Source organism: Heterodontus francisci, chromosome 5 (assembly GCF_036365525.1).
Source record: "Heterodontus francisci isolate sHetFra1 chromosome 5, sHetFra1.hap1, whole genome shotgun sequence".
NCBI lineage: Eukaryota > Metazoa > Chordata > Chondrichthyes > Heterodontiformes > Heterodontidae > Heterodontus > Heterodontus francisci.
Window position 1 is genome coordinate 164,541,610 of NC_090375.1, and position 20,587 is coordinate 164,562,196.

General features: G+C 44.0%; 1 protein-coding gene across 3 annotated transcripts in view; it reads right to left on the reverse strand.

Moving 5' to 3' along the window:
* The window catches only part of dcaf13 (ddb1 and cul4 associated factor 13), a 154,175-nt gene that overhangs the window by 107,904 nt on the left and 25,684 nt on the right, over nt 1-20,587 (reverse strand). For all 3 annotated transcript variants that reach the window (XM_068032314.1, XM_068032313.1, XM_068032315.1), the window contains exons 4-5: nt 5,700-5,789; nt 4,391-4,546 (exon numbers count right to left, since the gene is read on the reverse strand). In XM_068032314.1, coding sequence (XP_067888415.1) covers nt 4,391-4,546; nt 5,700-5,789 — 246 coding nt within the window. The remainder of the gene's footprint in view (nt 1-4,390; nt 4,547-5,699; nt 5,790-20,587) is intronic.

Genomic DNA, 20,587 nt, shown 5'->3' on the forward strand with positions numbered 1-20,587 from the left:
TGCTTAGTGCACTGGGACGCATCGGCGCAATGTCAAGCAACGTGAAGGAATCCACCTACAACTTGGCAACAAGGCTTTGTGCAGTGCTGGTAGCCTATCTTTCCCCACAAGGAATGCATGGTCACTTGCATCAAATTCTGACATCACAGCTTCCATCGCAGCACAATCAGCTTCCATGGAATTTCAGACTGCTGCTATCGAGGCTCTGAGTGCCATTGTTGACCTCTCCCAGTAGCTTAGCATTCCTGTTCCTACGTCTGCTACTCCACCAGTGCTCATGTTGTTGCTGTCAGCCATCCAGATGACCCAGACTGCTGCAGCCCATAATGAGATGGTAGAGTCTGAAACCAGGCCCTCAATGTCCAGAGCTGCTCAACGTAGTCTTTCAAGGTCATTTTAAAAAGTCTCCTCGGTTGGATATCAGCAGCTTTCCACCTCCCATGCTACAGTCACTTGGAACCTCTTCACAGGACAACAAAGATAGATGAAAACACATAGAAGCCAGGCACTAAGCGAATGTACAAGGGTGATTAGTTTCATTTGGTTTGCATTATTTAGCGGTTCACTTGACAAACTTATACTTGACTTTACATTTGGTGTGTTTTTTTAGTCTGTGGTGAATTCAGAGAGGTATTACTAAGTCTTGTCAGAAAGAAGACAATGTGATGGTCATTGAGAGAGAAAAGGCAAGCGGTGGCAGACTCCTGGTGAATGGGGAGGTGCAGTTGGAGTTACTGGTTATCACTCATGTATAAGCCCTTGTCACCCTGTAGCCTTCTTCAGAGTTGCCATGCTGGTTGGAGTACAGGTGGCACAGAGTACTGTTGTAGAATTAAAGAATCATAACAGCTGCCAGGATAGCAAGGCATTCATCGGCATGATGCATGCCCATGGCCACACAACAGCCACACATTGAGGGAGTGGAATCCCCTTCTGTTGATAAAGATTGCAGGGTTCAGATCAGAAGCATGCAAGGCATTGTACCTGCAGTCAATGGCATCTTCACCTTGGGGAAGCCAGCAACAGGTGCAAAACCTTGCGCCCGCCAGTCTCTTCTGGCAGCTTGCCCTGCTCTGCCAGGCCCCACTTCATTCTCACAATCATGTTCAATTTCCAGAGGAATTCCTACCACGCTACCCAATGTCTGGGAGCAACTTCTTTCACCAGAATATTTTAAACACTACAAAAAGAACTGCAAGACCAGCCAGACAGTTCCAAATAGAATACTAAAACTTCAGCCAAGTCTAGAAAACCTCCAAAGACACCTATAAACCTACCAGGAACCAGAAGAAGTAATCTGGCAACTAACTTGTAACCACTGCTTGATCTATTTAAACAGCATTGGTAGGAGTTGCTTGATGCCGTTTAATGTCACATCCAGCTGAGAGGGGTAAGGACAGGGTGCTGACTGGAGTCTGGAGTTCCAGAATGGTCGGTGGGGGAGGAATCTTCAAATCAGTGTTGCATACTGGTTCACATCATGATCTGCCTACTCTTAATGCTGCTGACCCAAACCCCTGTACCACAAAGGCATGCTTTGCACTTCCAGTTGGACGGGCACACATCTTGGTTCCTATTTTGAAACCCAAGGTGGCCATGCAGCGTGTAATAAAATGGGCAGGGCGTAGCCCAAGTAATCCCATCATACTATAGTCCACCTGTTCAGTCCTTAAAAAAATTCAGGATCTCACCAGACATCTTAAAAAGAATTACTGCAGTTTCTAAGGTGAAGACTGCTCAAAAGACCATAACAGAGTAAAGACCATATGGACAAAAAAACCCTTGGTCAGAATTTGTTTCTGAACCACTGTAGAAGACACAAAAAATATCCTCAGAATACTTGGAAAATCAAGAAGTAGAAGTGAGGGAGAAACTTAAAACAATCACAATCATTAGGGAAAACGTACTGGGAAAACTATTAGAACTAAAGGCTGACAAGTTCCCTGGACCTGATGGCCTGCATCCTAGGGTCTTAAAAAGAAATGGCTGCAGATATGATAGATGCATTGCTTGTGATTTTCCAAAATTCCCTAGATTCTGGAAAGGTCCCAGCGGATTGGGAAATCACAAATGTAACACCTTTATTCAACAAAAGAGGGAGACAGAAAGCAGGAAACTATAGGCCAGCTAGCCTAACATCCATCATAGGGAAAATGCTAGAATCCATTATTAAGGAGGTAATAGCAGGACAGTTCGAAAATCATAATACAATCAGGCAGAGCTAACATGGTTTTGTGAAAGGGAAACTGTGTTTGATTAATTTATTACAGCTCTTTGAGAAAGTAACAAGCAAGGTGGATAAAGGGGAGCCTGTAGATGTGGTGCACTTAGATTTCCAAAAGGCATTCGATAAGGTGCCACATCAAAGGTTACTACACAAAATAAGAGCTCATGGTGTAGGGGATAACAGATTAGCATGGATAGAGGATTGGTCAGCAGAGAGTAGGGATAAATGGGCTATTTTCAGGTTGGCAAGCCATTACTAATGGAGTGCCACAGGGATCAGTGCTTGGGCCTCAACTAATTACAATCTATATCAATGACTTAGATAAAGGGACTGAAATTTGCTAATGACACAAAGATAGGTAGGAAAATAAGCTGTCAAGAAGACATAAGGAGTCTACAAAGGAATTTAGATAAGTTAAGTGAGTGGGCAAAAAATGGGCAGATGGAGTGTAATGTGGGAAAACGTGAACTTGTCCACTCCGGCAGGAAGAATAGAAAAGCTGCATATTATTTGAACGGAGAGAGACTGCAAAACTGTGTGGTGCAGAGGGATCTGGGTGTCCTCGTACATGAATCACAATATGTTAGCATACAAGCACAAGAAGTGATTCGGAAGGCAAATGGAATGATGGTGTTTATTGCAAGGAGAATCAAGTATAAAAGTAGGGAAGTGTTCTTACAGCTGTACAGGGTCTTAGTTAGACTGCATCTGGAGTACTGTGTACAGTTTTGGTCTCCTTACTTAAGAAAGGATATTACTGCACCAGAAGCAATTGAGCAAAGGTTCATTCAACTTATTCCTGGAATGAAGGGGTTATCTTATGAAGAAAGGTTGAGCAGGTCGGGCCTATACCCGTTGGAGTTCAGAAGAACGAGAGGTGATCATAAGATCCTGAGGGGACTTGACATGGTGGATGCGGAGAGAATGTTTCCCCTGTGGGGGGAGTCTAGAACTAGGGAACGCAGTTGAAAAATTAGGGGTCTCCCATTTAAGACTTGAGATGAGGAGAAACGTTTTCTCTCAGAGGTGTCAGTCTGTGAAATTCTCTTCCCCAAAGAGCAGTGGAGACTGGGTCGTTGAATATGTTCAAGGTTGAGTTAGACAGATTTTGATCGACAAGGGAGTCAAGGGTTATAGGGCAGGAAAGTGGAGTTGGGGCCACAATCACATCAGCCATGATCTTATCGAATGGCGGAGCAGGCTCAAGGGGCTGAATGACCTACTCCTGCTCCTAATTCTTGCATTCTTGTGCTACTGGGAATCCCTTCGCCCTGTTTCTGCAATCTGCCCACTCATCTAAAATGAACAATCGTGCTCCAAAAGCGGAATTGCAACTAATCGTCTAGCAGGCCATTGATGACATTGTAGGCTTGGTGTATTCTCTAACCTTTTTCGACAATTGCATTACTGATACCTGAAAATAAAATGCTCTTGCCCTCTACTAAGTTTGAAGAATACTGCACACTGGAAAACGTCTTCCAGCTTTACAAGCAGATGAGACTTGCCAGTTTTAGCCTGAAAACAGGAAGACTTCAGACCAATTTTAGTTCAAGAATAATCTTTTTTTTTTAAATTGTGAAAAGGCAACACAATATCCTGTACAATAATGCTTAAAATCATGTGCTTTTTTAAAAAAACTGGTCAAATGCTACAGGGATGGTAGCATCGTTGCAATGTTCCTGGACTCCAGCAGCCTGGACTAATGCTGTGGAGACGAGTTCAAATCCCACCATGGCAGCTGGGGGAATATAAATTCAATTAATAAATCTGAAATAAAATGCTACTCTCGTTAATAATGATCATGAAACTGCTGGATTGTTGTAAAAACTCATCTGGTTCACTAATGTCCTTCAGGGGAGGAAATCTGCCTTCCTTACCTGGCCCGGCCTACATGACCCCAGATCCACAGCAGTGTGCTTGACTCTTAACTGCCCTCTGAAAGAGTATAACAAGCAACTCAGTTGTATCAAACCGCTACAGAAAAAAGTGCTGTTGCTGTACCTACACTGCATGACTGCAGAGGCTCACCATTACCTTCTCAAGGGCAATTAGGGATGGGCAATAAACACTGGCCTTGCTAGCGATGCTCCAATCCCAAGAATGATTTTTTAAAATGCTTTATTTAATTCCAGAAGACGACAACATTTTTCTCAGAAGTATTACCTCGATTGGGTTGAATTTAACACTGCTGATACTGTCCACACCCCAAATAAAAGAGCGGATTGGGCTGGTCCTCTGCTCATCCCAAATGTCCACCTGCTGTCCACATGTTGCAAACACACCATCTCGCCAATGGTGATCAATTCCTGTGTAAACAGTCTAAGCACAACAGCATAGTAATCATGGTTAATCGGAATACTAAGTACACAGTACTAAAACCATGCTATGGTAAAATACATTGCACTTTTAAGGTATGAAAATGCTAATTTGGCACATTTCCTAACTCGGCTTGTGCTTGGTTGATTCATAGATAGGAGAACTATAATATATACAGGTGATGGTAACAAGACAGAAATGACTTAAGGGAATGACTCAAACCATTTTCAGTCAAGGCAGGCTGAACTGCAGTTACACTTCCACACTTATTTGCTACCTGAACAGTTTTACAAATGGTCTATGGAACAGATGTAATAAACTATCACATCTGCTTCTCTATCTGATTTCAAGACACATAGGGTCAGCTAGATGAATTAGATCATTCGGCAACTTTTAAATGCTCAATAAATCCGTATTCCACTGAGTCTCCTTCACTCCACGTTTTGCTCCAATATGACAGATAGAAAATGAGGATACGACATAAGCGATCAATTGTCTTTGAAATTATGGCACTTTGCTCCATGAGAAGATATCCAACTTGTTTCTTAGGACTTTCCCAGGCCTCAGGGTGTTAATTGTAATTAACACCTAAATCATATATATTCAGGTGGTGGGTATTACTTCATGCCTGCTCATATATAAAGCAGACTGAAAGGGGGTTGTTGTTTTGAGGTGCACAAAATACAACGTGCACCTCCATAAATAAAAGGTTTAAGTGTATAGAGACTAAGCTCAAATGTTCTACCCTTCACCACTTGGCGATCTGAGTTCTAAGACAGGGTGCTCTTACCAGAGCAGCTAGGCACTGCTACAACTACCTACCACCAACACAACATAGTGGGCACATGTGATGCATCCATTTAAGCACAGATTACCAGCATTTACAAGATGTTCTCATCTTCATGATTTGGGACCGGATTGATGTTAACTGAATTCCTGATAGCAGAGCCAGGACCCTAGAATGTTTGGCATGGGAGAACTTTTCCCAGAAATGCCTAGTAGCTTAATGTGAACTTACGTTGCATGATTCTCATTAAACATACATTGGTGTGGGTGCCCAAATGTGACCAGCCAAACTCAGTGGCTTATTTCCTTAAACAACAGATTGCTGGCATGCATCTTTCATTTACCAATTACTATACAAAACATGGCATACCTTGCCCAGTATTGTGTGTATCGGCTCTTCTTTCTCCTCAAATGCAGGACTCTCCATTTTCCACTGTTTGATGGTCATATCATCACCAACCTTTTAAAAAAGGCACCTGTTCAAGTTATTGCAATTAAACAAAGCAATTTTGTTTTTACAATCATCTTTACTAGTATGGTACAGGTTTAGAGAGCTAACAATATTTGGAGCAGGTATGGGCCAGATGATACTAAGGAAAATAAAAAAAGGAACTCAAATGTGTTTTATATGTATTTATAAACAATTTGTTTGTAAATGAATTTCAACTTCTCTCAACAACATCTCAGTCCTTTTAGTTACTCAGGTCTGATAAATAAACCTTCAAACTACCACAGAAACTTTTAAACAATCTTGGAAGGGGAGAAGTGTAATTTTCTGCAACAAAATTTCAATTAGCAAAACACGAATAAAAATTCATCTCTACTTAAAAACCACAGGTATTAAATACCAGATGTTCATAGTTCACTATCATAGAATAGCATAACACAGCATATTCTTTGGATTTATTTTTAAAATATAAACCTTTAGGTCTTAACTTAACCTGGTCTGGTCCCATCTATCTAGTTTAAAATTATTCTATCATTCTCAATGATTATGATTATTAGCACTAAGGGGCAATAATGTAGTATCACAAGTACTGAGTTTGAAACACAGTTGATTATTCACAGTGGAAAATTCCCAGGTATATCCTGTCCCAGAAAAAGCAGGACAAGTCCAATCCAGCCAATTACCACCCAGTCTATGCTCAATCAGTAGCAAAGTGGAAGGTACAGTCAACAGTGCTATCAAGCAGCACTTACTCACCAATCAGCTGCTCACCGATGTTCAGTTTGGGTTACACCAGGACCACACAGCTCCAGACCTCATTACAACCTTGGTCCAAAGCAAGGACAAAACAGCTGAATTCCAGAGGTGAGGTGAGAGTGACTGCCCTTGACATCAAGGCAGCAATTTGACCAAATGTGGCATCAAGGAGCTCGAGCAAAACTGAAGTCAATGAGAATCAGGCGGGAAAAAACACTGCTGTTGGAGTCATACCTAGCATAAAGAAAGGTGGCTGTTCGAGGCTGATGATCGCAGCCCTAGGACATTGTTGCAGGAGTTCCTCAGGGCAGTGTCCTTGGCCCAACCATCTTCAGCTGCTTCAATGATCTCCCCTCCATCAAAAGGCCAGAAGTAGAGATGTGCGCAGTGTTCAGTTTCATTCACAATGAAGCAATCCATACCTGCATGCAGCAGGACCTGGACAATATTCAGACTTGGGCTAGTAAGTGGCAAGTAACATTTGCACCAGGGCCAGGCAATGACCATCTCCAAAATGAGAGTCAAACTACCTTCCCTTGACATTCAAGTCCATTACTATCACTGAATCTCCCACCATCAACATCCTCGGCTGGGGGAACACGTGGGGTGGGGAGACACCATTGACTAGAAGCTTCATTGGACTAGTCATATAAATACTGTGGTGACAAAAGGAGGTTAGAGGTCGGGTATTCTGCGGCAAGTAACTCGTCTCCTGACTTCCCAAAGCCTTTCCACTATCGAAAAGGCACATCAGGATAGATTACACCCCACTTGCCTGGATGAGTGCAGCTCCAACACTCAAGAAGCAGAAAATCATCCAGGATAAAGCAGCCTACTTGATTTGCACCCCATCCACCAACGACATACAGTGGCAACAATGTGTACTACAAGATGCAGCAACTTGCCAAGGCTTCGACAGCACCTTCCAAATCCACGACCTCTACCACCTGGAAGAACAAAGGGAGCAACTCATGGAATACCATCATGTGCAAGTTCCTCTCCAAGTCACACACCATCTTGATTTGGAAATATACCACCGTTCCTTCATTATCAGTGGGTCAAAATCCTGGAACTCTCCACCTAACAGAACTGTGGGGGCACCAACAACACAGACTTCATCAGTTCAAGAAGGCAGCTCACCACCACCTTCTCAAGGGCTATTAGGGATTTTCAATAAATGCTGAGGTTGCCAGCAACACCAACATCCCATGAATGAATAAAAAGCATGTTGCTCGAGTGTATGTAGGCATTTTTATAACCATTGAAAATGAAAACTTCAAATAAGCATGGTCTCCCATCAATCCAGACACTGTCAGAGAACCTCTTCCAATGACTTCTCTCCAGCTCCCGCATCATTACCTCTGGAATCCTCCAAGGATCTATCCTTGGTCCTGATTTTTTTAGATTTTTTTTTAGATTTAGATTTAGAGATACAGCACTGAAACAGGCCCTTCGGGCCCACCGAATCTGTGCCGACCATTAACCACCCATTTATACAAATCCTGCACTAATCCCATATTCCTACCACATCCTCACCTGGCCCTATATTCCCCTACCACCTACCTATACTGGGGGCAATTTATAATGGCCAATTTACCTATCAACCTGCAAGTCTTTTGGCTGTGGGAGGAAACCCACGCAGACCCAGGGAGAACTTGCAAACTCCACACAGGCAGTACCCAGAATTGAACCCGGGTCGCTGGAGCTGTGAGGCTGCAGTGCTAACCACTGCGCCACCCTGTCTGGTTTCTCATCCCCATGCTGCCCCATAGCAACATAATTTGAAAATACAATGTCAGGTTGTACATGGACAACACCTGGCTCTATCTCAACATGACCCCTCCTAACCCCTCTCACTGTCTCTGATTTGTCTGACATTCAGTATTAGATGAGATGTTTCCTCCAATTAAATACTGGGAAGCCTAAAGTCACTGTCATTAGTCCTCACCACAAATGCCACTCCCTTGAACCAAACTGCTTGCAACCACTGGATCTTATTTGAGCCCAAGATGAGCTTTCATCCTCTCCATCCCTAAGACAGCCCACTTCTGTAACATGGCTCATGTCCTCCCCTGCTTCAGCTCATCTGCTGCTGAAACCCTCATCCATGTTTTCTTACCTCTAGACTCAACTATTCCAATGGTCTCCTGGACAGCTTCACATCTACTACCATAAGTAAACTTAAGCTCATTCAAAACTGTGCTGCCCATATCCACCTTTCCCGACCCCTCCACTGCTTATCCAACATCCAGTACAGGATGAACAGAAATTTCCTCCAACTAAACATTGGCAAGACTAAAGCCATCGACTTCAGTCCCTGATAGAAACTTTGTTTCCTAGCTACTGTTGTGTGTTCCTGGAACCTCTGTGCTACTATGGGCTCTACACAAAAATTGACCACTCAAAATGAGATCAGTAACATAATATTTGAGATTTTTATTGAATACTGAGAGAGAGTAGCTAGTACACAGAGAAGTTAACAGTACAGGTGTTTCTTCAAGACTGCCTAACACTCCCAGAATCACATGGTGATACATCATAGCTCTTACATGAATAACATGATCCTGTGTACACCTTTTAAGAGGTGGTGTACACACACATCTCCCTTTTCCCAAAAGAAAAAGAAAAACATTAAAAAAATGGAACATCTCTTTCAGCTAAGTAGAAGCTATTTTTTTTTAAATTCATTCATGGGATGTGGGCATTGCTGGCTATGCCAGCATTTATTGCCCATCCCTAATTGCCCTTGAGAAGGTAGTGGTGAGCTGCCTTCTTGAACCGTTGCAGTCCCTGGGGTGTAGGTACACCAACAGTGCTGTTAGGAAGCGAGTTCCAGGATTTTGACCCAGCGACAATGAAGGAACAGTGATATAGTTCCAAGTCAGGATGGTGTGTGGCTTGGAGGGGAACTTGCAGGTGGTGGTGTTCACATGCATCTGCTGCCCTTGCCCTTCCAGGTGGTAGAGAGCGCAGGTTTGGAAAGGTGCTGTCGAAAGAGCCTTGGTGAGTTGCTGCAGTGCATCTTGTAGATGGTACACACTGCTGCACCTGTGGTGAAGGGAGTGAATGTTGAAGGCAGTGGATGGAGTGCCAATCAAGCGGGCTGCTTTACCCTGGATGGTGTTGAGCTTCTCGAGTGTTGGATGGGTGCAGCTCCAACAAGAAGTGGAGAGTATTCCATCACACTGTTGACTTGTGCCCTGTAGATGGTGGACAGGTATTGTTTCAGAAGAACATCTCTAACTTCAGGGTATATAGATCAGTGGAAGTTAGGACGATCCATACAGACCCAATGCCCAAATAAACAGGGGTTCGGGCGGAGCTCAGCCAAGTTGCTGACCCGTCTGTTGGAAGTTGAGAATCAATGACTTGACGGTGCGAATCATGCATGCGGCAAGGCCACTAGAATGTGGATAGTGGGGTGATGATGTGCACTTAACACCCTGTTTCAGGCACATGTCATGGAACAGTCTGCCAGCATTCTGAGGACCATTATCAGAGATCACCTCCTCAGGTCTCCAAACAGACTGAAAAAAAGTGCTCGCAAACATATAGCTCAATGTATTGTGTAGGCAATGGATGATTGGATATTCAGAGAAATAATCCACGACAAAGTAGTTGGTATTGCGAACGTGAAACAGATCCATGGCGATCTTAGCCCGTGGGGCCGCAGGAACCTCGTGGGAGAGGAGGGGCTCTCTACACTGACTTGTCTGGTGAGACGGACATGCCTGGCAGGCTTGGACAGCAGACGTGATGTCATCATGAATCCCCGGCCAGTAGACAGCGCCAAATCATCGGGTGTAGTCAATGCCCATATGCGACTGATGAAGCTGCTTGAGAATATCCGCACAGTGATGCAGCGATCAGGACCTGTCTGCCCTTGAAAATGACAATGCGCAATGCCCAGCTCATCCCTGAAGGCCCAGAATGACCTAATGGACTCAGTGACATCCTGAATTGAATCCGGCCAGTTCCTGCAAAGTAGGGTTTGCCGCTGCCTCTGCTTGCAGCTGGTCACATTTCCGCTGTGTGAAGTGGACTAGGTCAATGGACTTTATGTCCTCTAGCTCGATGTCGACAAGGTCAACTTGCCATTCCGCTGAAACATCCTCAGTGTTCGCCGGGTTGGACAACTGGCTCAGTGTATCGGAGGTAGTCATCAGTTTGTCTGGCTTGTATTTTACTCACAGTAACAGCCTTGTATCTTTACCCCTAGTCGCTGGAGGTGCGCCCAGTGCCTTCTGTCAAATCATCTCCTAAGGCTTGTGGTCAGTTTCCGCCATGAAGCATTTGCCAATAAGGTACAAATGGAAGTATGTGATGCTGAAAACAAGAGCCAGACTCTCCCTCTCAATATTTGAATAGTTGGCTTGGGCTTGCGACAAGACTTTGGATACGAAAATGACCGGTTGCCCCTTCTGAAGTAAGCAGCACCCAAGCCCTTCTGTGAGGCGTTCACCTCTAGCTGTCACTGCAGGGTCACAAAACTGTAGTGCTTAAGCACTCTCAGTCAGCGAGGTCTTCAATTGGTGACAGACATGCTGACCGTCTTCATGTCAGCGGAAGGGGATGTCCTTGTTCAGGAAATCTCTTAGTGGTGCTGCCTTCTGAGCAAACACAAGGATGAATGGGGAAGAGGAAATTGAAGAGACCTAGGCATCACAGAATGTCCTGTGGGACAGGCATTGCACGGATGTCATCCAATTTGCCAGAATCTGGTCAGATGCCCTGGTCAGAGTAGATGGAGGCATAAGAGTTAATTTGGCGGACATGAATTTGATACTTACTGTTGTTGAAAACCAGGCCCTCCCTTTGCACTGTATGCATCAGGAGTGCAGGTTGCAGTCGTGCTCTGCTCTGGTCCTGCCCACCACAGCGATATCAGCAGCAATGCACATGCAGCAAAGGACCTGACTCGTGATGTGGTCCACGTGTTATTGGAACAAGTTCTGGGTAATGGATAAACCAAAAGGGAGATGCTGAAAGCAGTATTTGCGAAAGGGAGTGCGGTAGGTGACGATCTCCTGTGAGCACTTGGCTAAGTGCACGGATCAGTACCCATTCTTGGTGTTGAGTTTAGAGAAAATGCAAGCACCCTCAAACTGGAGGTTCAATTCCTCGAGGGTCGGAATTTTGTTTTGGGATCTTTCCAGGGCACAATTCAGCCTGCAGAGGTACAGGCACACGCATAAGGAGCAGTCCTTTTTCACAACATAGGTGAGAGAGCTGCACCAGTCAATGTGGTCTTGAACATGATGGATGATGTTGGCTGCCTCCATTTTGTCTAGCTTGGTCCGGAGCTTAGTCAGTATATGGACGCTACACTTCTGTGGTGGGGTCGATGGTGGGTGTAGCATCCTCCTGGTGGTGCAGTGTAGCATCCCTCTTGAAGTTGCCTATTTTGTCAAAGCAGTCAGGGTACATTGACGCAAGGTCCGCAACAGAGCGAATTGGTGCGTCTTCGAGAATCGGTTCATTGCTAAGACGATGGTCAATACCATGAATAATCACCAGAATCAGATCCCTTCATGTCTGTAGTTCAGCGATAGCAGGTCCAGTCGTTTGAGCAACATAGAAAAGTTGGGGATTCCAATCCAAATCACTATAACACTTAATCGAATGGATCAGAGACATGGGATTGGGGCCACGGTAAGCAGTTAGCTGAGTGTTGGTCGGAGTTATCTTGGCATGCCATTTACCTGGATACATGTGTTTTAAGATGCCCACATAAAAGTTTCCACTTTTGCTCAGAGGAAATGTGTGCACTCTTTTCCTGGACAGGAAATACAAAATGATGCAAAATTTTCCACCAGAGTAATTCAATGTGTTCAGTAACATTGACGACATGAAATGTCTGTTCCGCTTGCTCACTTGTGCTAATACTCTGACCTTCAGGATCAGTAGCGCTAGTGTCACCCAAAATTTCATGGATGAATCAGCTACATTGTGATATAAAGTTGCGAAGCTTGTCAGGGCATGAAGATATCCTACGGTTCGACTGTGTTCAGGACTCTTGCCTGCAGTGTCCATCTTGATTTTGCAAAATTGCTTTGCATATGGAATTAAGTACTGGACAGGCCTTCAGTGACTGTAAAAGCCACACCTTGTACATGGGACCTTGGATTTGGAATCCCTTTTCAATGCACCTATGGTATTTGTTACACAGAGATTGAAGGCTGTGTTGATGCATGATGACGGACTCAAATTTGCAGCCATCTTTCAATAAAGGGGTCAACCATGTATTCTTTGGGTTTATCCAAAAGATCATTTTGGCAGCATTCCATCAGTGTGAATGCAATCACAAATTCAATGATGCGATCTGCCGCTCTCAGCCTCTGGCATGACAACATAAAGTATAGAGTTAAACAGCACAGAAACAGGCCCTTCGGTGCCTGACAATCTAATGGTGCGAGACCCCTTGCGGACAAGCGACCATATGATGATACAATTCTTCATCAAGATGGAGAGTGAAGTAGTTGATTCTGAGACAAGGGTCCTGAATCTTAGTAAAGGAAACTGCAAAGGTATGAGGCGCGAGTTGGCCATGATGGATTAGGAAACGTTACTTAAAGGAATGACGGTGGATAGGCAATGGCAAACATTTAAAGAGCTCATGGATGAACTAAAACAACTGTTTATCCCTGTCTGGCGCAAAAGTAAAACGGGAAAGGTAGCCAAACCATGGCTGACAAGGGAAATTAGAGATAGCATTAGATCCAAGGAAGAGGCATTACAATTTGTCAGAAAAAAACAACAGACCCGAGGATTGGGAGTAGTTTAGAATTCAGCAAAGGAGGACCAAGGGATCGATTAAGAAGGGGAAAATAGAGTACGAGAGTAAGCTTGCGGGCAACATAAAAAACGGACTGTAAAAATTTCTATAGGTATATGGAGAGAAAAAGATTGGTGAAGACAAACGTAGGTCCCTTACAGTCAGAAACAGGGGAATTTATTATGGGGAACAAAGAAATGGCTGACCAACTAAATGCATACTTTGGTTGGGTCTTCACAAAGGAAAACACAAATATCATACCAGAAATGTTGAGGAACACAGGGTTTAGTGAGAGGGAAGAACTGAAGGAAATCAGTATTAGTAGAGAAATGGTGTTGGGGAAATTGATGGGATTGAAGGCTGATAAATCCCCAGGGCCTGATGGTATGCATCCCAGAGTACTTAAGGAAGTGGCCCTAGAAATAGTGGATGCATTGGTGGTCATCATCCAAGACGCTATAGACTCTGGAACAGTTCCTACAGATTGGAGGGCAGCTAATGTAACCCTACTATTTAAAAAGGGAGGTAGAGAGAAAACAGGGAATTATAGACCAGTCAGCCTGACGTCAGTTGTGGGGAAAATTCTAGAGTCCATTATCAAAGATTTTATCGCAGAGCACTTGGAGAACAGTGATAGAACCGGACAGAGTCAGCATGGATTTACGAAAGGGAAATCATGCTTGACAAATCTACTAGAATTCTTCGAGGATGTAACTAGTAGAGTAGATGAGGGGGAGCCAGTGGATGTGGTTTATTTGGATTTTCAGAAGACTTTCGACAAAGTCCCACATAAGAGATTAGCATGTAAAATTAAAGAGCATGGGATTGGGGGTAGTGTATTGCGATGGATAGAAAATTGGTTGACAGACAGGGAACAAAGAGTAGGAATAAATGGGTCTTTTTTCGAATGGCAGGCAAGTGACTAGTGGGGTACCACAGGGATCGGTGCTAGGAACCCAGCTATTCACAATATATATTGGTGATTTAGATGAGGGAACTAAATGTAATATCTCCAAATTTGCAGATGACAAAACTGGGTGGGAGGGTGAGTTGCGAGGAGGATGCAGAGAGGCTTCAGGGTGATTTGGACAAGTTGAGTGAGTGGGCTAATGCATGGCAGATGCAGTATAATGTGGATAAATGTGAGGTTATCCACTTTGGTGGCAAAAACAGGAAGGCAGATTATCTGAATCGCTATAAGCTGAGAAAGGGAAATATGCAACGAGACATGGGTGTTCTCGTACACCAGTCGCTGAAGGTAAGCATGCAGGTGGAACAGGCGATAAAAATGGCAAATGGTATGCTGGCCTTCATAGCGAGAGGATTAGAGTACAGAAGCATGGATGGTCTTGCTGCAATTATACAGGGCCTTGGTGAGGCCACACCTGGAATAGTGTGTGCAGTTTTGGTCACCTTATCTGAGGAAGGATGTTCTGGCTATACAGGGAGTGCAGCGAAGGTTTACCAGACTTATTCCTGGGATGGTGGGACTGACATGAGGAGAGATTGAGTCGGTTAGGATTATATCCGCTGGAGTTCAGAAGAGTGAGGGGGTGTGGAATCTCACAGAAACATATAAAATTCTAACAGGACTTGACAGGGTAGATGCAGGAAGGATGTTCCCGATGGTGGGGGAGTCCAGAACCAGCGGTCATAGTCAACAGGAGACGGGGTAAACCTTTCAGGACTGAGATGAGCAGAAATTTCTTCACCCAGACAGTGGTGAGCCTGTGGAATTCACTACCACAGAAAGCAGTTGAAGCCAAAACATTCAATGTTTTCAAAAAGGAGCTGGATATGGCTCTTGGGTATAAAGGGATCAAAGGGTATGGGGCGAAAGCCGAAACAGGCTGCTAAGTTGCATGATCAGCCATGATCATAATGAATGGCGGATCAGGCTCGAAGGGCCAAATGGCCTGCTCCTGCCCCTTTTTTCTATGTTTCGGCCCATCGTGTCTGTGCCGGCAATCAAGCACCTATCTATTCTAATCCCACCTTCCAGCACTTGGCCCGTAGCCTTGTATGCTATGGCGTTTCAAGTGCTCATCTAAATATTTCTTAAATGTTGCAAGGGTTCCTGCCTCTACCACCCCTTCAGGCAGTGTGTTCCAGATTCCAACCACCCTATGGGTGAAATAATTTTTCCTCAAATCCCTTCTAAACCTCCTGCCCCTTACCGTAAATCTATGCCACCTGGTTATTGCCCCTCTGCTAAGGGAAAAAGTTTCTTCATATCTATGCCCCTCATAATTTTGCATACCTCAATCAGGTCCCCCCTCAGCCTTCCCTGCTCTAAGAAAAGCAACCCTAGCCTATCCAGTCTCTCTTCATAGCTGAAATGCTCCAGCCCAGACAACATCCTGGTGAATCTCCTCTGCACCCTCACCAGTGCAATCACATCCTTCCTATAGTGTAGTGACCAGAACTGTACCCAGCACTCCAGCTGTGGCCTAACTAGCATTTTATACAGCTTCACCATAACCTCCCTGCTCTTATATTCTATGCCTCGGCTGATAAAGGCAAGTATCCCATATGTCTTCCTAACCACCTGATCTACTTGTGCTGCTGCCTTCAGTGATCTATGGACAAGTACACCAAAGTCCCTCTGACCCTCTGTACTTCTGTGGGTCCTGTCATCCATTGTATATTCCTTTGCCTTGTTAGTCCTCCCAAAATGCATACCTCACTTCTCAGGATTAAATTCCATTTGCCACTGCTCCGCCCATCTTACCAGCCCATCTATATCATCCCATAATCTAAGGCTTTCCTCCTCACTATTTACAACACCATCAACTTTCGTGCCATGAACGAATGAAACTAATCTATGGATTCACTAGGCTGTTATCTGAAAGACACGAATTCGAGTCGACGTACTTGAAAATTGAGCTCGAGGCATAATTGGTCTTCTAGAGTGGACCAAATCTTTGCAGAGCCCTTCTGTTCTTCGTTATTAAGACCAGATGTGTTGAGACTATGTAGTTCTTTGTTGCTAATGATTATGTGTATCGTTATTGCTTGCTTCCGTGGATCATCAGTGGCTAGGTCATCGAAACGAAGTTGGACTCTGTTTGAAAAGAAGAAATTCTGAAAGCAGGTCAGATGCTTTCCAATTAATAGTAGGAAAAATGTTGCCATGTCTGAAGAAAAGATAAGCTATGCACGCAAATAATCGAAAGACATGCAGTACCACTTCTGAACTGACTTGGATGGTGTGGTGCTGTCTCCTACACGAATAAAAAAAAAGGTGATTGCAGTTCCACTGTTGAACTGGTTGGAGGTTGTGATGCTGTCCCTTGCTGTGGAGACTTGTTGCAATACCACTAATGGACAGCCTTGAAGGTTGTGGCGCTGTTTCTTGCTGTGGAGACTGTTGTACCACTCACGAACAGGCTTGGAGGTTGTGGTACTGTTGCCAAATTCATGCGCTTCCGACTCAGCCCTCGCATGAAAGGTGGATTTGGCATGAAGAAAAACTGAAGGCCCAAAATTGCAATGGCGATTTTCCCTCGAAAAAATAGCAATAGCGATTGTTCCTCCTGAAACCACAACAAAAACTTCTTTTTGCGCCTTGACCATCGCCATTCCGCTATTGGCTAACAGAACGCGGCTCTCCCCATACCGAAAATATGCTGACTTTGTGCTCAGCCTGGTAGCCCACTGCCGTGATGGTGCTGAACCATCGGACGCACCTTGCAAATCTAATGGGCTTATTACCTCTGCACAGCATTCAACTCGCCCAGATTTCCTCAAGTTGGTCTCAATGAGAAACTGACCTCAGAATTCAGAGTTAATCCAGTCAACAGGAGTCTGAAGCCACCCGACTTCACAGCCCAAAGTGAAAAGAAGCTTACCCAGTTGCTGCTGACTGCACTGCTTCAAAGACAAGAAGGCTTGAAGGGTTGAAGGGTTGGGGTGTTGGAGGCCAGATTGTTGCTGAGTAGAGAGAAAAATTACTTTCAACGTGGTCTGATCTTCGAAGAGTAAAAGAATAGTTCTTGTAAAAACGACTTTGGGTCTTCAAAAATCTCAGTACTGCCAACATGTTGCGTGTTCCTTGAACCTCTGTGCTACTATGGACTGTACACAAAGAATGACCACTCCAGATGAGGTCAGTAACACAATATTGAATACTGAGAGAGCAGCTAGTACATTAAGATGTTAACTGTGCAGGCGTTTCTTCAAGACTGTTAAACACTCAATCACATAGTGTGTTACATCATAGCTCTTATATGATGTTGTAGCCACACCTCCAAGGTGTACACAGACAACAGCTACTGACTCCATTCTTCTCCCAGGCTACTGTCTGTGGCTGAAGCAGATCATTCACAACTTTTGTATCCTATTGAACCCCGAGATGAGCTTCCAACCACACATCCACTCCATCAGCAAGAACACCTACTTCCACCTTTGTCAGCCTGTCTCTACACCTGCTGCTGAAATCCTCATCCATGCTTCGGTTACGTCTAGACTTGACTATTCCAATGCTCTCCTGGCCAGCCTCCCATCTTCCACTCCACATAAACTGAAGCTCATCTAAAACTCTGCTGCCCCTAACTTAACTCGCACTAAGTCCTGTTCACCCATCACCCCTGTGCTCACTGACCTACATCGCCTGCCAGTCTGGGAACATCTCATTTATAAAATTCTCATTCTTGTTTTCAATTCCCTCCATGTCCTCAGATTTCATTCTCCCCGCAATCTCTAACCTCTAGTCTTACAACCCTCCGGAATCTTTGCACTCCTCTAATTCTGGCATCTTGCTCATCTCAATTTTCTTCATCCATCACTGGCGGACGTCCTTTAGCTGCCTTGGTTCTATGCTTTGGAATTCCCTCCCTAAACATCTGCTTCTCTATCACTCTCTCTCCTCATTTAAGTAGCTTCTTAAAACTCAACACTTTGACCAAGCTTTTGATGCACTGTTCTAATATCTCTTGGAGGCTTAATGGCAAACTTTGTCTGATAAAGATCCTGTGAAGGGGATGTTTTACTACTTTAAAAGGTGCTATATAACTGCATGTTGTTATTGTCACTTGGTAGTAAACAACTTCAGTATTGCTGGAAAAAAAAAAGAGACATGCTGTCAAAACTTTTTGTCTTGCACTCATTTGGACAGATGCAAAAATTTCCAATTTCAAAGAGGAGCAACAATTTATACTGCATGAGAAAAGGGTGCTGATTGGTCAAGGCATTGCCATGGAGAACGCACCAGGAAACTAAATGTCCCCCACACTTTGTTTAATTCAAAAGAGGCAAAAAGCCTTTTGCCTGCAGAGAACAGGTCCCTGCACATGAATATATGTAACTTATAGCAAGTGAGCCACATTGTGAGCCTGACTGATAATCTTAAACTGGTTGTTAGTGGAATTCTTGGCACACTCTGGATTGTTCCGCAAGTGCTGTCCAATCGCGGAATCACTTCTAGTGCTAGAGATTATGTTCTGAGCTTTGTAAGCATGGGCTGGTTGAGTATGGTCAGCACTCTGTCTATTGTGAACAGCCAAAGAGGTGTGTTGCTTGATATGATCCGCCAGTTGTTGGACATATGACTTATCTTTTCAGCTTGAGGGCAGCATCCTGTTATTGGAAAATTCCACTCGTGTTGCTACTGCGAAGTAGCAGCCTGAAATGGCTAACTTCACCTGTTGCTCAAAATTGAGATACCTTACCATTCCAGGGTAATTTGAGGTAGACTGGGTACTTTTCAGTTCGAAAGTGGCAGCCTTAGGCCCATTTGTGATTATGCGCAGCACACAGCCAGCAATGATCTGATTGGGGTAGCCATTATCCTGCAGGATACCTTTGATGCACATATTTCTGTTTCAATTTGCATGGAGGAAACGGTTCGGGCCCTAGTTATGAAATTGTTGATGCGGCCGATCTTTTCACGCAAGAAGCTGCAGGAATCCCAATGCGTATATTGGCCATGAAGGTAAGAAGATAGTAGTAGAGAACCCTTTAGCGGATTTCTCAACTAGTACGTTGAGGAAAAGGAGCTCATTAGACTTCTCCATTTATTTCAAAGGTGAATCTGAGCACAGATGGAGCACATTAAGGTGTGTAAGGAAATTCTTACATGCAGCTGCAGATTCAACTATAGCAAACATATCATCTGGGTATTGGAAATATGTAAGGGGTAGGAGGTTAGGGGTTATTCCATCAAAAACGCATTTCTCGTGGAAACTGATGAAAATGTTAGCAAGAGCTGGGCCTAGAGATCATCAGTCAGACTCGCAATATGCTTATGCTTTCTAGAAGCTACATATATTCATCAACAGAGACCTGTCCTCTGCAGGCAAAAGGAACATGTCCAGGCTTTGCACTTCTTGTGAATTAAACAAAATGTGGGAGCAAGAGTTCCCTGGTGCATTCTCCATGACAACGCCTTGACGAGAGCTGCCAACCAATCAGCACCCCTTTTCTCGTGCAGAAGGCATTTTTGCATCTGTCCTGATGAGTGCAAGACAAAAAGCTTCGACAGCATGTGTCTTTTTTCAGCAATACACATGTTGTTATTTGAAAGAGTCAGGAATGGCCATTTGTTTTATAAAAACAAAATATACTGAAAATGTAATAAAATCTTGCGGGCTGCCGCACGTGAATCCTTTTGCTTGGCTATCGAGTAACAACCGCAAACACAGGCATAAAAGTAGGCCATTTAGTCCTTCAATCCTGGCAGTCAATTATATTATAGCTGAGTTGAACCTCAACTGCACTTATTCACTTTTGCTCCATAATGCATGCAACTCTTGCTCAACCAAAAAAAATCGTAAATCTTAATGTGAATATTTTAACTGACCCAGCATCCTCAACCATTTTAGAAGAGAGATCCAGATTTCCACTGTGTTGTGTGTGAAGAAAGTGCTTTCCGATTTCACTCCTAAATCACCTAGCTGTAATTTTAAGATTATGCCCCCGCTGTTCAATATTCACTCTCCAGAGGAAATAGTTTCTTTGCATTTACCTTATTGAGTCCCTTTAGCTTTTTAAACACCTTGGTTAAATCACCCCTCAACCGTCTATGGTCAGAAAATAAGCCAAGTTTATACAGCCTGCCCTCATAAATTTAAACCTTTAAACTCTACTATAATTCTGGAACTAAATAACCAAGCTAACACTTACCAAAACTTTGCAGGAAAAAATGAGATAGAAGAAATATATTAACACATCACAATTCTGTTAATGCATGAATAGAAGAAATAATGCCTGGAAACCTGATAAACGTTGACTGTTTTGGAGCAGGGGGAAATATAACATAGGGCCCATCATGGTTTATGTG